Below are 16,850 nucleotides of genomic sequence, written 5' to 3'. Positions count from 1 at the left end.
ACCACGTGATTGTGTATGGCTCTTCCGGTAGTGAGCGTGTGTGAGGTTCCAGTGATAACCCTTTGCTTAACTGTCTGAGAACCTGTGACTGTGCCGATGTGACGGGATGCGTCCTGGTGATGTGCGTGTAATCACTTGCGGCAAATTGTATGTGGTAATTGTATGTGGGGGTGTGAGTAGCTTTTGACTCGGTGAACGTGATAGCGTTTGTCCCCGTAGAGGGGTGTGATTGTGCGACTGGGCTGCAGAGTACGTGGGGGTACCTGTGGATACTGTGTGGTTTTATCTGTGGTGAGTGTGATTGTGACTCTACGGCCATATGCAGGTGTGCCGTGCCCGTGACAATGCCGGTGTGACTGTCCTCTTGGTAAAAGTGTGATTGTGCTATGTGACGCTGGGTATGCGGCCCTGTGTTTGGGTTGTGGGTTATCTCTATCTGTATGACACCCTGGTGGTTTAAATCTGTGTGATTATGTTTGTGTGACTGGAAAACGGTATGAAATTTTTTCACTTATGTGTATATATATATCTCTTTAAGCTTTATACAGTAGTTTTCCCCTATTTTTAAACTTTATATGAGTGCTCCATACTGTCTTTTATCTTTTACTTTATTTGTACAACTGTGTTTTTGAGAATTATCCATATTAGATTTTAATAGTTGTTCATTTGTTTTCTTTGCTATATTCCATCATTAAACTACTGTTATTCATCCCTTCTAGTAATGATGGAATTTGCGTTATTTCTAGTTTTTTTACTTTCTAGACTATGCTGCCATGAACATTCTTTTACATAGATTACAATGTATGGGTTTACCTACCAAATGTAGTTCTAGGAGTGCTAGGTCATGTATCTTCCACTTTCCCAATAGTGCCAAGATATTTACCGAAGTGGGTGCCATGTTTATACTTTACATCAGTGCTTCAGACACCTCATTGCTCATGTCCCTACCAAAACATGGTTCTGATAGTTTTTTTTAAAAAACATTTTTATGATATATACAGTAAAGTGCACAAATCTTAAGTATATGGCCATAAAACAGTTTCCTAGATCATCATAAAGAATTTTGCCAGCACCCCAGAAGATTCCCTTATATCCTTCCCAGATACTCCTCTCCAAACATCAGTATTCAGAATTCTATAACCATTAATTAATTTGATCCATTGATGAATTTCATGTATAAATGGAATTATATTCCATGTATTCCTTTATGTCTGGTTTCTTTTGTTCCACATTATGTCTATGAAGCTCATCTATGTTGTTGAGTGTAATTGTACTTGTTCTCATTACATTTGGGTGTATAGTGCAATTTTTTGAATCCACTGTTCAGTTCAGTTACTCAGTCGTGTCTTGACTCTTTGCAACCCCGTGGACTGCAGGATGCCAGGCTTTCCTGTCCATCACCAACTCCCAGAGCCTGCTCAAACTCACGTCCATCGAGTTGGTGATGCCATCCAACCATCTCATCCACTGTCATCCCCTTCTCCTCCTGCCTTCAATCTTTCCTAGCATCAGGGTCTTTTCCAGCGAGTCAGTTTTTCATATCAGATGACCAAAGTATTGGAGCTTCAGCATCAGTCCTTCCAATGAATATTCAGGATTGATTTCCTTTAGGATTGACTGGTTTGATCTCCTTGCAGTCCAAGGGACTCTCAAGAGTCTTCTTCAGCACCACAGTTCAAAAGCATCAATTCTTTGGCACTCAGCTTTCTTTATGATTCAACTCTCATAGCCATATGTGACTACTGGAAACATTATAGCTTTGATTAGACAGACCTTTGTCAGCAAAGTAATGTATCTGCTTTTAAAAATGCTGTCTAGGTTTGTCATAGCTTTTCTTCCAAGGAGCAAAAGTCTTAATTTCATGGCTGCAGTCACCACCTGCAGTGATTTGGAGCCGAAGAGAAGAAAGTCTGTCAGTGTTTCTGTTGTTTCCCCGTCTATTTGCCATGAAGTGATGGGACCAGATGCCATGACTTAGTATTTTGAATGTTGAGTTTTAAGCCAGCTTTTTCACTCTCCTCTTTCACTTTCATCAAGAGGCTCCTTAGTTCCTCTTCGCTTTCTGCCATAAGGGTGATTCATCTGCACGTATGAGGTTATAGATATTTCTCCCGGCAGTCTTGATTCTAGCTTGTGCTTCATGCAGCCTGGCATTTTGCATGATGTACTCTGCATATATAAGTTAAATAAGCAGGGTGACAATATACAGCCTTGATGAACCCCTTTCCCAATTTGGAACCAGTCCGTTGTTCCATGTCTGGTTCTAACTGTTCCTTCTTGACCTGCATATAGATTTCTCAGGAGGCAGGTAAGGTGGTCTGGTACTCCCATCTCTTGAAGAATTTTCTAGTTTGTTGTGATCCATACAATGACTTTGGTATAGTCAGTAAAGCAGAAGTAGATGTTTTTCTGGAACTCTCTTGCTTTTTTTCTGTGTTCCAGTGGATGTTGGCAATTTGATCTCTGGTTCCTCTGCCTTTTCTAAATCCAGCTTGAGCATCTGGAAGTTTTCAATTTACGTACTGTTGAAACCTCGCTTGGAGAATTTTGGGCATTAATATGCTAGCGTGTGAGATGAGTGCAATTGTGCAGTAGTCTGAACATTCTTTGGCATTGGAATGAAAACTGACCTTTTCCAGTTCTGGGACCACTGCTGAGTTTTCCCAATTTGCTGGCATATTGAGTTCACAGCATCATCTTTTAGGATTTGAAATAGCTTAGATGGAATTTCTGCACTTCCACTAGCTTTGTTTGTAGGGATGCTTCCTAAGGCCCATTTGACTTCGCACTCCAGGATGTCTGGCTCTAGGTGAGTGAACATACCATTGTGGTTATCTGGGTCGTTAAGATCTTTTTTGTATGGTTCTTCTGTGTATTCTTGCCACCTCTTCTTAGTATCTTCTATAAGGTCCATACATTTTCTGTCCTTTATTGTACCATCTTTGCATGAAATGTCCCCTTGGTATCTCTAATTTTCTTGAAGAGATCTCTAATCTTTCCCATTCTATTGTTTTTCTTTATTTCTTTGCATTGATCACTGAGGAAGCAGATAAGTTCCTGCTGTTCTTTGGAACTCTGCATTCAGATGGGTATATTTTTTCTTTTCTCCTTTGCCTTTAGCTTGTCTTCTTTTCTCAGCTATTTGTAAGGCCTCCTCAAACAGCCATTTTGCCTTTTTGCATTTCTTTTTTTGGGGGATGGTTGATCACTGCCTCCTGTATGATGTCATGAACCTCTGTACATAGTTCTTCAAGCACTCTATCATCTAATCCTTTGAATTGATTTGTCACTTCCACTGTATAATTGTAAGGGCTTTGATTTAGGTCATACCTGAATGGTCTAGTGGTTTTCCCTAATTTCTTCAATTTAAGTCTGAATTTTGCAATAAGGAGTTCATGACCTGAGCCACAGTCAGCTCCTGGTCTTGTTTTTGCTTACTGTATAGAACTTCTCCATCTTTGGCTGCAAAGAATATAATCAGTCTGATTTCGGTATTGACCATCTGGTGATATCCACATGTAGAGTCGTCTCATGTGTTGTTGGAAGAGGGTGTTTCCTATAACCAGTGCATTCTCTTGGCAAAACTCTTAGCCTTTGCCCTGCTTCATTTTGTACTTCAGGGCCAAACTTGCCTGTCCTCCCCGTATTTCTTGACTTCCTATTTTTGTACCTGATTACACTGTTCAGGGACATTTAATAGTTTCCAACTTGTGGCTATTACAAATTGTGTTGCTGCTATGAACATTCTACTGTGGTTTTGATGAACACGTAAATGCTCTTCTCGGGGTTTCCGTGTTGGCCCAGTGGTAAAGAATTTGCCTGCAATGCAGGAAATGCAGGTTCAATCCCTGGGTGGAAAGATCCCCTGGAGAAGGAAATGGCAACCTACTCCAGTATTCTTGCCTTGGGAAATCCCATGGACAGAGGAACATAGAGGGCTATAGTCCATGGAGTCGCAAAGAGTCAGACATGACTGAATAACTAAAGACCAACCAGGAGGATCCCACATGCCAGAGAGCAACAAAGCCACAACTATAGAGCCTGTGCTCTAGACCCTGGCAGCCACAACTACAGAGCCCATGGACCGCAACTTCTGAAGCCCAAGCACCCTAGAGCCATGCTCAGCAGTAAGGAAAGCCATTGCAATAAGACTGCATTGCAACTAGACTGTAGCTCCCACTTGCTGCAACTAGAGAAAAGCCTGCGTAGAAGCAAAGATCCAGCACAAACCAAGCTAACTAAATAATCGTTAAAATAAATAAATGCTCTTCTCTTGAGTAAATATTTAGGAGTGGAATTGCTAGATCACTGGGCGACCCCCTTGGACTGTAGCCCTCCAGCCTCCTCTGTTCATGGAATTCTTCAGGCAAGAATAATGGTGTGGGTAGCCATTCCCTTTTCCAGGGGAATCTTCCTGACCCAGGTCTCCTGCATTCCTTACCCTCTGAGCCATCAGGGAAACCCTAGATCATTGGGCAGGCATATGTTTAATTGATACTACCAGTATCTTATGTTGTACCAATTTACATTCCATCCAGTAATGTATGAGAGTTTCAGTTGCTCTACATCATGTCTGTTAGATTGAAATTGTCAATCTTTTGTTTTAACTATTCTGGTGGATTTATAACAGAGTTTCATCACAGTTTTTAATTTGCATTTCCCTGATGTGTTAACGATGTTCAGCACCGTTTCAAATTTTTATTAGCCATTCAGATAGCCAGTTTTTGAAAGTGTCCTCTTGTCCTTTTAATTTCTTTTTTCACTTTTAAGAAACTTTTTACTTTTATATTGTAAGCATAAGGCAAAGGATTCCAATACACTCTTCACTCAGGTGTCCACAGTACAATTAGGAGAACCAGGAAATTTACCCTGATACACGACTTTTGCTAATTTACAGACCTTATTTAAATTTTTCTAATTGTCTTGTCAGTCCCCTGCTCTGTTAAAGAATCCTATCTAAATGCCCAGATTGATTTAGTTGTCTCATTTTATTAGTATTCTCCCATCTGACATAGTTCTTTAGTCTTTTTTATCTTTTATGACCGTGACACTTTTGAAGAGCACTGGCCAGTTATTTTGTTGAATGTCTTTTTTTTTGTTTTATTTATTTTAATTGGAGGCTAATTACTTTACAATATTGCAGTGGTTTTTGCCAAACGTCAACATGAATCAGCCACAGGCGCACATGTGTTCCCCATCCAGAACCCCTCTCCCACTTCCCTCCCCATCCTATTCCTCTGGGTCATCCCAGTGCAGCAGCCCTGAGCACCCTGTCTCATGTATCCAACCTGAACCAGCGATCTGCTTCACATATGATAATATACACGTTTCAATGCTACCCTCTCAAGTCATCCCACCCTCACCTTCTCCCACAGAGTCCAAAAGACTGTTCTTTACATCTGTCTCTTTTGCTGTCCCGCATATAGGGTCATCATTACCATCTTTCTAAATTCCATATATATGTGTTAGTATACTGTATTGGTATTTTTCTTTCTGAATTACTTCACTCTGTATAATAGGCTCCAGTTTCACCCACCTCATTAGAACTGATTCAAATGCATTCTTTTTAATAGCTGAGTAATATTCAATTGTGTATATGTACCACAACTTTCTTATCCATTTGTCTGCCGGTGGATATCTAGGTTGCTTCCATGTCCTAGCTATTGTAAAAAGTGCCGCGATGAGCATTGGGGTACACATGTCTCTTTCAGATCTGGTTTCCTCAGTGTGTATGCCCAGCAGTGGGATTGCTGGGTCGTATGGCAGTTCTATTTCCAGGTTTTTAAGGAATCTCCACACTGTTCTCCATAGTGGCTGTACTAGTTTGCATTCCCACCAACAATGTAAGAGGGTTCCTTTTTCTCTGCACCCTCTCCAGCATTTATTGCTTGTAGACTTTTTGATAGCAGCCATTCTGACTGGTGTGAGATGGTACCTCATTGTGGTTTTGATTTGCATTTCTCTGATAATGAGTGATATTGAGCATCTTTTTCATGTATTTGTTAGCTATCTGTATGTGTTATTTGGAAAAATGTCTGTTTAGTTCTTTGCCTATTTTTTGAATGTCTTTAAATTTGAATTTGCTGTTTCCTCTTGGCTAAATTTAGACTTTGCCTTTTTGGTAAAAAGATCACAGAAATAATTTCTTCTTCTCAATGTGTCATATCAGAAGCTATATGATATCTCATTACTAGTAGTGTTAACTTAGGTTACTTGGTTTGAGTGATTTCTCCCTGGTTTCTTCTTTGTAAAATTACTGTTTTCCCCCTTTTAATTAGTAAGTATCAGATGGTTTTTTAAAAAAAATACTTATTTGTTTGATTGTGCCAGGTCTTAGCTGTGGCATGTGGGATCTAGTTCTCTGACCAGGGATCGAACCTTGGCCCTCACATTGGGCAGACAGTCTTAGCCACTAGACCATCAGAGAAGTCCCTCAGATGGTTTTTCTTTTTGATCCCTGGGTCAGGAAGATCCCCTGGAGAAGGGAATAGCAACTCACTCCAGTATTCTTGCCTGGAGAATTCCATGGACAGAAGAGCCTGGCGTGTTACAGTCCATGAGGTCACAGAGAGACAGATGTGACTTAGGACTAAACAAAAATAACAGATTATCTTTTTAATGTCAATGGCATCTGTAAAGATATTCCCTTTTCATTACTGATTTTGTTCATTTGTATTATCCCTCTTTTTCTCATCGTGCTGTTGGTAATAGGTCTTTTATTCCTCTGAGTACTGTCAAGAATTATTTTCCTTTCTCTTTGGTTTTCAACAGTTTGACTCTAACAGTTTGCTTGGTTGTGGTTTTGCTTTTGTATGTTTGTTTTGTTTACCTTCTTGTATATTATTCTTCTGTTTGCTGAGCTTCTTGAAACTCTTCTTAGGATTTTTAATCAATTCATTCAAATATTAATTCCTGTCCAGTCTCTCTTCTTCTCTGAGACTCCACTTACGTGTGTGGTGATCTTTTAACTGTCCCATATATCTTTTACACTCATTTCTGTTTTTTTTTTTTCTTGTACTTCATGTGGATATTTTTTTGTTGGCTTGTCTGAGTTCAGTAATCCTGGTTTCTCAAAACCATGCAGTAACTTATTTATTTCCTAATTGGCTGAAATAGATAGTCTGTTTGTTTCTTTTTTATGGATTTCACTTGTGTTTAGTTTCTTCATCTTATCATCCATCCATTTGCCTGTCGTCTCCTTGGTTGTCGTCAACATTTTAGTTGTAGCTATTAATATTTTAAATGGTTTGCCTACTCCAGTATCTAAATTGTCTTTGGTTCTGCTTGTTTTCTGTTTTTATCTCCTTGCATGTCTGGTAATCTTTAATTGGATGAGAGATATTGTGTCTAAAACAATCATAGGGGCCAAAGCCAGTCACTAACTACTTCTGCTTTCTTATTATATAAGAAGAATTAAACTGCTTTTCAGGTCCCTATTACTAACAGACAAGTACAATTCCTAGCATATAGGAAATTTTCAGGATAATGCTGGAAGTAATTTAAAACATTACATTTTTTAATTAAAAGATAGGTTTATCATTTAGATGAGTGCAAAATTCTCAAAAATTTTAAGCTATTTATTAGAGTGAGAGACTTCTCTATAGTGTTATCTTTTGACAGTGCTCTTTGCCTATGTGTGATTGTGTTGCAAGCATACTGTGGTCTTGGCTACAGAGATCGTTGGCTTTATTTTTTTTTTTTTCAATTATTTTTATTAGTTGGAGGCTAATTACTTCACAGCATTGCAGTGGGTTTTGTTATACATTGACATGAATCAGCCATGGAGTTACATGAATTCCCCATCCCGATCCCCCCTCCCACCTCCCCCCCCCCCAACCCGATTCCCCTGGGTCCTCCCAGTGCACCTGGCCTGAGCACCTGTCTCATGCATCCCACCTGGGCCGGTGGTCTGTTTCACCATAGATAATATACATGCTGTTCTCTCGAAACATCCCACCCTCGCCTTCTCCCACAGAGTCCAAAAGTCTGTTCTGTACATCTGTGTCTCTTTTTCTGTTTTGCATATAGGGTTATCATTACATCTTTCTAAATTCCATATATATGTGTTAGTATGCTGTAATGATCTTTATCTTTCTGGCTTACTTCACTCTGTATAATGGGCTCCAGTTTCATCCATCTCATTAGAACTGATTCGAATGAATTCTTTTTAACAGCTGAGTAATATTCCATGGTGTATATGTACCACAGCTTCCTTATCCATTTGTCTGCTGATGGGCATCTAGGTTGCTAGATCGTTGGCTTTAAAAGAGAGGAGCAGATCCTCCAGATGGAAGAATTCAGCCTGGGGGAGGGTACCATCTAGGGGAAAAGATGAAGAGTGTTGGGAATGTGAGAAGCATTGTATGAAGCTATTGAGATGAGATGTTTCCATTTTGCTTGACAGGTACAACACCTGTGGAAAATCAGAAAGGCCAGGAAGACAGACTAGAAAAGGGGACTTAAAAGTGAGGAGTATAGGAGAAGGAATTATTTTCAAATCTTTCTGGATAACTGTTGATTCTTCAGTGTCTAGCACAGTAGCTGGTACATGATAGGCTGTGCAGTTGAGAAAAATACCAGGAATACTAGGTTAAAGGAATGCTTTCAGGTTTTAAGGAAGAGGCATTTATGGATTACTTTGGTTTTCATGTCTGAAATTTGTTTACCTGTGGGGGAATGCAGTGAGTAACTAGGGGTAGGGGTAAAAGTAGCTATTGAATAATTGATACAGTGATACCATAAAATTATTTCCTGAGTGGTCAGTTTTACATGAAATTATTGACAATTGATGATCAAGGAGTTTGATGCATAGTGGAATGCTCACTGCCCCTTATACTTTTATAATGTTCAGTTTATTACATTCTTATAGCCTATAGACAGACAAATTTTCTTAAACATTTAGACATCGATCACAAATTCACTTATCCCCCTAAAACGTTTTAGGCTTCTGTTAGTAAAGGAGATAGACAGAATATACAGTTTTCACAAATTTTATTACTATACTTATAGTCAAAAGCTATTCTAAAGCAACAGTGATATGGATTTAGTCCTTTTCTGTGTTATTTCTTTGATTTTACTTCCTTTCTGTTGTTATACTGATTTTAATATTGTCCCCAAAGTACTGTAAATTCTGTAAAATTACTTCATTTGCTTTTTTTGCATTACAGTTTTCTTTAAGTCAAGATTCATGAACCCCAAAAGTTTTCTCAAACTAGACAAGATTAGAGGATCTGGTTTATCAATCAAATGTTTCTTGGTCAGGACTTGGGACCTGATTGTACAATCCAAGATCACTGAAAATTGATTTGACCAATGTATATCCAAATTAAAATGCATATGACCAGCTTTTAGGAATTAATCATTCAGAATTCTATACAGGTAAAATGATATATTAATATGTACAAGGACATTTACTATAGCATTGTTTGTTAGGGTGAAAGACAGGAAGCAACCCAAATGATAATTGGCGGCAGATTGGTTGAATAAATTAAAGTGTATCCATTTAATAGAATCCAGTGTAGGCTAAGAGAATTAATTATGTATCTTTGAATGTACTAGTTGGGATCTGGTCCAAGATACTTTAAGTAAAAATAGCGATGTGTTTGACAATGTATGGGCTTCCTTGATGGCTCAGTGGTAAAGAGTCCTCCTGCCAATGCACGAGACACAGATTCAATCCCTGGGTCAAGAAGATCCCCTAGAGAAGGAAATGGCAGCCCACTCTAATATTCTTCCCTGGGGAATCCTGTTGGCAGAGGAGGCTGGAGGGGTACAGTCCATGGACACAAAAGAATCAGACTTGACTTAGTGACTAATCAACAACAACATAACAGTGTATATAATATACTTCAATTTGTGATTTTTAAAAAGTGTATCTTTGTGTGTATATGAGTATACATACGGGGCTTCCCTGGTGGCTTACCTGGTGAAGAATCTGCTTGAGGATATATACAAGCTAGATTCTCTAAGCCGTATCAAGTGCTCCAGATCTGGCCTGTTGTAGTTAAGGCCTGAGGTTTCTGGAGTAGGGGGTAATTAGAGATTTGCCCATTCTTTTCACTAATCCCTCCAGTGTTTGTGTGTAGTTAGCAGAGGGGAAATGATCATACTGGGAGCTGAGAGGCAAGTGGCATCTTGTATAACTTCTTTCTGTCTTCTCCAGCTCTGCCTTTTTCCAAAAAAGGAGTCCAGAGAAGAACTGGTCCTTTTCTGCAAATATCAAAGCCATGGCTCAGGTGAGATGCTGTTTCTTTTTGCTCAGATAGAGTCATTTTTACCCCTAGTACATGTAAATATTTGCTTTCCTTATCATGATGCTTTTTGGTGTTTAAAAACAATAGCAGCCTTCAGACAGTTCAGTTATACACAGTGCCAAAGTTCTCTTAACTCTTGCTCTAAAGAAAAGGTCTCTAATAAGCCAATTCAAAAATTGCTCTCTTGGTGGAGGTATTTATAGAAAAATATAAGTGGTTAGATAATCATTAAAAAAAGGAAAGAATATCTGGTTAAAGATCTTTATACTCTTAGTTACAGGTAACTGTTTGAAGGCTAAGGGGTTAGATACCAAGTTTCTCTGAAGAAGTCTTAATCAAATTAAAATCCATTAGAAAATTGCTTATGGATTTCATCATAAATCCTGATTTGTTCCCACATACTGTGAATTGCATAATATAAAAACAATCTGACGGAGACCAGGTTTGAAAAAAAATTTTTTGCACTGGTTAACATGGTCTCCCTTCAGGAACCTGACCCCTATTTCCTCCTAAAACAACCCAGTGCCCTCCACAGTTCCTTCTTTTAAATAACTTTTACTCATTTAATAAGTCTTTCACCATCTTCTGTCAGATTTGTGTCAGAAATCTTGGCAGAACAGAAATGTGTTTTCTATTAGTTAATGAATCTAATTTGCTTCGACAGTGATTGATGGGATGGAGATGGGTAGGGTAATTAGGGCACCTCATAGGGAAAAGCCCTGATCATCTCCATAGACTTAGATTTTCCAGGAAGAAAATTTGTGGGATGGTTTTGTTTGATGTCATTCTTAGTACACAGAAAGGTCTCTTAATGTATGAGCCCTTCAGGTTTGGGTATATGACTGGTGGTTAGTACAAAGCTCTGACAACCTGCGAGACCATCCATGCTAAATAGACTTCAATAATGCCATTGTGTGAAGTTGGATCATATTCTGTCAATTTCCTGTAGCTTAGGAACAAAGGGTGTTTACATCGAGCAGTGGGCGGTTTTAGGTAAAATTGGACCAACGTTGGAAGGTCTTTAAAGATCACCTTCAGCCTCAATGTCTGAAAGCAAAGGAGAAGTCCTTTATTTCCATATTACAAAACATTCAGTGAAAAAAGAATGCTTATGAAAGGAATTTGTTTAACAAGAAATAACTCTTATTATATAGTTTATAATAGTGTGGCATTAGAATGGATCAGTCTTGAATTATATGAAAATTTAATTTCCTAAGATAAAATATTTTTTAAAGTTATTTGTACATGTTCACGAGTAAAGTAGGGATATTTCATTCTGGCCTCACTACCAGTTTCACTCCAAAAGGTAGCTGCCTTCAACTCTTGAATATTGATTATCAGTTTTACTCATTATCTTTTGACTTACTGCAGAGTGGAAAGGACATTATACTCACATTGCACCCTTCATTTCCTCTGATCCTGTTATTACATCACAATTTTTGGTTAAATCGATAGTGTACACATTGTCACAACTGCAAATATCCCTCACTGCTGAGCCAGATCATGGCTTTATTCTGTTACAGCCTTTCATTTTTCCTGAGGTTAATTGCTTTTTCCCCTCATTTGCTTAGTTGTCCATGTATTTATATCTAAAATCTTTAGAATCACTGCCACATGCAAGTCAGTATGTTTTCCGTCTGATCAAATACATCAATTCCTTTTGAACATGGAAACTTCCATCCCTGTTGCCTTTTTCACCCTGCTTCCATTTTGTCTAGTTGCTCTCTTGGCCTGTTTCTCAAAGACTTCCCCTTTTTTCCCTGGGATTTTCCTTCTCTGTTTTCCTGTGTTAATTCACATATTTATTGAATCTCATGTCTTCCTCTTCTCTGGTTTACTCTCTGATTTTGGTAGATCACAACCTCTGATAGTTTCCTGAGAAATTGTGCTTGAGTCTTTTCATGTCTGGGGGTTTCTTTTTTCAGTTGTCACAACAGAATGACAATTTGGTTATAGAATTCTAGGTCAGAATTTCTTTTCTTTTGGGCAGAGCCTGGGAGATTTAGTGCCCTGACCAGGGATTGAACCTGTGCTCCCTGGTTCCAGGGGGCATTGGGAGCGTGGAGTCTTAACCATTGGACTGCCAGGGAAGTCCCCAGAATTTCTTCATTAGCATGTTGAAGAATTGTTCTTACCATTTCTTATTTTTAGTGGTTTTCTTAACCCCATTGCCTCTGTGATTCTTGATGGCTTTTATCCAACCTGCTCTCCTCTGGATGCTTTTAATGTCTTCTCTTTTCCCTTATTCTGAAATTATACCCTTAGCTGTTTTGGAAAAGAAACTCATATGTATTCATAACATAGCATTTGCAAAGTGTTTGTATATACTACTTCATTGAATTGGGAAACTCATCTTGGCTGGATTTTATACCTCCCCAGACTTATTTGGATAACAGAAGTGCCCAACTATCCACAGGTAGTTTTGCCTGGAGGAAACAGAATGACTTGAAAGCAGAGTGATTCAGTCCTGTTTATTTGTTTACAGTCCTCCAGAGGCATCCCATTCAGTTCCACTCTGTGTGCTTGCTGTTTTCAATTCTTCTTTTCTTTTTTTTCTTCTCTCTTTCCTTCACAAAAGCAAATGTTTTTATTGATCAAACCTAATTTTTAAAAATTTAACATGGTTGTTGTTCCAGGAGTCAGTGATGTTCAGTGATGTGTCCATAGACTTCTCTCAGGAGGAGTGGGAATTCCTGAATGATGATCAGAGAGATTTATACAGAGATGTGATGTTGGAGAATTACAGCAACCTGGTTTCAATGGGTAAGGACATCCATAATAATTTAGATTCTGCCCTGAGAAGGTCTATTTCCTCTGGTGTTATACTCACCTACTTCTCAAGTAACTGTTTGTGTTTCTGTCTACACCCTGTTCCCAGAGGAATGTTTTTAATCTTGTAGAGCTAGAAAGAGGAAGCTGCACTGAGTTGTGAGGAAAGTTTCAAGTGCTCTTTTATGTTTCATAAATCTGATGTATCTTCCTTTGACTCTTTCTTAATAATGAAAGGGCTGGATTTGAATTCTGGGACATTCTCAACATAAACCTCTCCTTACTTCTTTTGTAAGCAGGACATTCTATTTCTAAACCAGATGTGATCTCCTTCTTGGAGCAAGGGAAGGAGCCCTGGTTGGTTGACAGAGAACTAACAAGAGACCAGTGGCCAGGTAAGTGAGGCATGGCAGGTGATGACCCAGTCAGTCAATGGAGAGATTGCACCTTTGAAATGCAGTCTGGGAAGCTTCCCTTAAAAACTTTAGGCCTGTTGTGCAAAAAGTAAGCCTTTTCAGCATGACCTTTCAAATGACCTTACCTTTTCCCCTTACTTAACACACTCTGCCTGCTCCTCTTATGCTTCTCCTCTTATGCTTCTGTCCCAATTCTAACGAGCTGGTGCCCTCCTCCACCTTCTCTAATAGTCCTCCTTTCTATGCATAATTTGAATCTACTTCCTTATCTGCTTCTCATCCTCTTTTGTACTTAGTCTTCAAAGAGCATCACTGTCTCCTGAAATACTATTTTTTCCTACATTACGAAAGACTCACTTCCTCTAGAGCTTATAAGATACAGTAGATACACTCATTGGTTCATTCATACTTTTAATGAGCATTTGCTGATTTTCTAATGTGTGTGAAGTACTCTGCTAGGTACGGAAAGATTAAAAAATGCTAAGTGGGAATTCCCTGGCAATCCAGTGGTTAGGACTCTGCACTTCCACTGTAGGGAGCACAGGTGCAATCCTTAGTCAGGGAACTAAGATCCCGCAAGCCACTGGCGCAGCCAGGAAAAAAATAAAGAATAAGCAATTTCAGAGTTTATAGCTTAATGTGGGTGCTGTTTATAATTTGTAAAATTTAGAAGCACGAGAGAGGTTAAAATAGGGAGCTCAGCAGAAAGGGGGGGCTAAAGAGATAGAAGAGGAGTTGATCCACATAGCTGTCATAAGAGAGACATTTGAGCACACATGTCATTGAGTTTAGAGTGCTTGAAAAAATAATCTGTGCCTCCATTGAGATCTTAGGGCTAACAAAGATAAAGAAAAAAAAAAAAACAAACAAGACAGCATGTTCCTTCATTCAGTATATGTTTTGTGTGATTTTTTTTTAATTTCTATTTTACATTGAAGCATAGTTGATTTAACAGTGTTGTGTTAGTTTCAGATGTACAGCAGAGTGATTGTTATACATATATGTGTATCCTTTTTCAAATTCTTTCCCCATTTAGGTTATTACAGAATATTGAGCAGAGTTCCCTGTGCTGTATAGTAGGTCCTTGTTGGTTATCTGTGTTAAATATAGCAGTGTGTACAAGTCAGTCCCAAATTCCCAGTCTATCACTCCTCCCTATCCTTCCCCCTAGATAATCATAAGTCATTCTCTAAGCCTGTGAGTCTGTTTCTGTTTTGTATATAAGTTCATTTGTGTCATTTATTTTTTAGATTCCACATATAAGCAATATCATAGGAAATTTTGTCTTTCTCTGTCTGACTTACTTCACTTGGTATGATAATCCTCAGGTCCATGCATGATGCTACAAATAGCATTATTTTGTTCTCTTTAATAGCTGAGTAATATTCCATTGTATATATGTATCATATCTTCTTTATCCATTTATCTGTCGATAGATCAGTATATGTATATTGAATACCTATTGCATGCCCAGAGCTACTCTCAACACTTGAAATTAGAGCAGTGAGTAGAATATGCAGAATGTCTATTCCCAGAGTTTACTCTCAGCTGCAGGGAGAGATACAGAAATAAATGAATATATAATGGTAAGTGCTGAAAAGAATAAGTGGAGAAGTGGAGATACTATTTTATGTGATAGGGTACAAGAAACTTTCCAATAAGGTGACATTGGGACAGAGACCTGAAGAAGTATAGCTATAAATCATTGTATGTGATTACTAGGAAGAACATTCCAGAGGAACCCAGACATTGAAGGGCCTCAGGCAGGTATGCATTGGCTGTGTGTGGGGAGCAGCCAGGAGGCCGGGGCCTCTTCTACCCCGGTTGTTATTCACGTATTTTCAAATGCAAGACCTCTTGTCACTTCACCCTTGCATAACCTCAGTATGTAATTCTAAAAAGCAGACATTGTCTCCCTTACATAACTTGACTGCTTTGTCATCCCCAATAACTTTTGCACTGATTTCTTGGTACATCGAATTGTTTTAGTGTCATTTTACTAAGTACTAGTGAGAGGGGACATTTTCACCTTCATGGTGCTGCTATCTTTAACATGTTCACTACTATATTTTACACTTTTTATCTATTACTGCTCTAATTCTCAGTCAATTTTTATGGATTTTATAAAATAAAAACATTATATACCTATTTCCATGGGGTGTTTTGTACTTCATAAATTTTAATTTGGATTGGCATCTTTTAAAAATATATTTATTTATTTATTTGGCTGTGTCCAGTCTTAATTGCTGCACTCAGAATCTTCATTGCATCCTGTGGAATCTTCCATTGTGGCACACCAGCTCAGTAGTTGTGGCACGTGGGCTTAGTCGCTCTGTGGCATGTGGGATCTTAGCTCCCCAACCAGGGATCAAACCTGGCTTCCCCTGTACTGCAAGGCAGATGTTTAACCACTGGACCGTCAGGGAAATCCCTGGATTGGCATCCTTAAGTGTATGCTCTAATGTGTTTGCAGTCATCTCTTTTGTGGTTATTACAATTTCTGATTTTAGAAAATTAGCTGACCTCTACAAATTTCATAGATATCTTGTTCTTTAAAAAAAAATTTTTTTTTGCTATATTTTAAAATAATTTTTATTTATTTATTTATTTTTGGCTATGCTGGGTCTTCATTGCTGCTCGGGCTTTTCTCTAGTTGTGGCTAGCGGGGTCTACCCGCTGGCTATAGTGCTCAGGCTTCTCATTGCAGTGGCTTTTCTTGTTGCAGACCACAGGCTCCAGGGCTTGCAGGTTTCAGTGGTTGTGGCATACAGGCTTCGTTGCTCTGCAACATTGTGGGATCTTCCGGGATCAGGAATCAGACCTGTGTGTCCTGCTTTGGCAGACAGATTCTTTACCACTAAGCCACCAGGGAAGCCTCTCTGCTGTTTTTAATAGCATCTAAATCCATTTTAAAGTTCTTTTACAATAAACTATAAACTGAGAGTCCAACTCAATCCCCTCTCCCCTGCCCCTAATGGCTTGTTTTAGCACCATTTATTCAACAGCTGCTTATGTCATCGTTGTTTCGTCTGCCTGTTCGTTGGAAGTTTTGGTTCATGTTACTTTGTATTTCAGGGCCTCTTTCTGTTTCTTTGCTCCATTTATCCACTTCTACCTTCAGAGATAGATATGCCCAGCAGACAGTTTAATATATTTTAATTATTTTTATTGGAAATTTTCTCAAGTACAGAAAGGTAACAAACTATAGGTAGACATTTAAACAGTTATAAAATGAACTCTCATGGAAACATCACCCAGATCTTAAGAACTTGCAACACTGTCAGCACATCTATGTCCACAGTATCTTTGTGCCCCTTTATACTGTTACCAATTAAGAGAGCCACCACAGTATAGTTCAGTTTTGAGTTTGAAATTTATATACATAGAATCGTACTATATATACTTTTATGTT

General features: G+C 38.6%; 1 protein-coding gene across 8 annotated transcripts in view; it reads left to right on the top strand.

The window, feature by feature from the left end:
• Positions 1–16,850, top strand: part of ZFP82 (ZFP82 zinc finger protein) — a 54,673-nt gene that overhangs the window by 320 nt on the left and 37,503 nt on the right. For 3 of the 8 annotated variants that reach the window (XM_043437413.1, XM_043437407.1, XM_043437406.1), the window contains exons 1-4: positions 24–147; positions 10,163–10,235; positions 12,890–13,016; positions 13,319–13,417. In XM_043437413.1, coding sequence (XP_043293348.1) covers positions 107–147; positions 10,163–10,235; positions 12,890–13,016; positions 13,319–13,417 — 340 coding nt within the window. In that variant the 5' untranslated portion in view covers positions 24–106. Of the gene's footprint in view, positions 1–22; positions 148–10,162; positions 10,236–12,889; positions 13,017–13,318; positions 13,418–16,850 lie in introns of those variants that run through there. The other 5 variants (XM_043437412.1, XM_043437411.1, XM_043437404.1 and 2 more) reach the window with 5 other exon arrangements.

The sequence above is a fragment of the Cervus canadensis genome, chromosome 18, assembly GCF_019320065.1.
Source record: "Cervus canadensis isolate Bull #8, Minnesota chromosome 18, ASM1932006v1, whole genome shotgun sequence".
NCBI classification, from domain to species: domain Eukaryota; kingdom Metazoa; phylum Chordata; class Mammalia; order Artiodactyla; family Cervidae; genus Cervus; species Cervus canadensis.
This window is presented reverse-complemented; position numbering and strand designations above follow the sequence as displayed.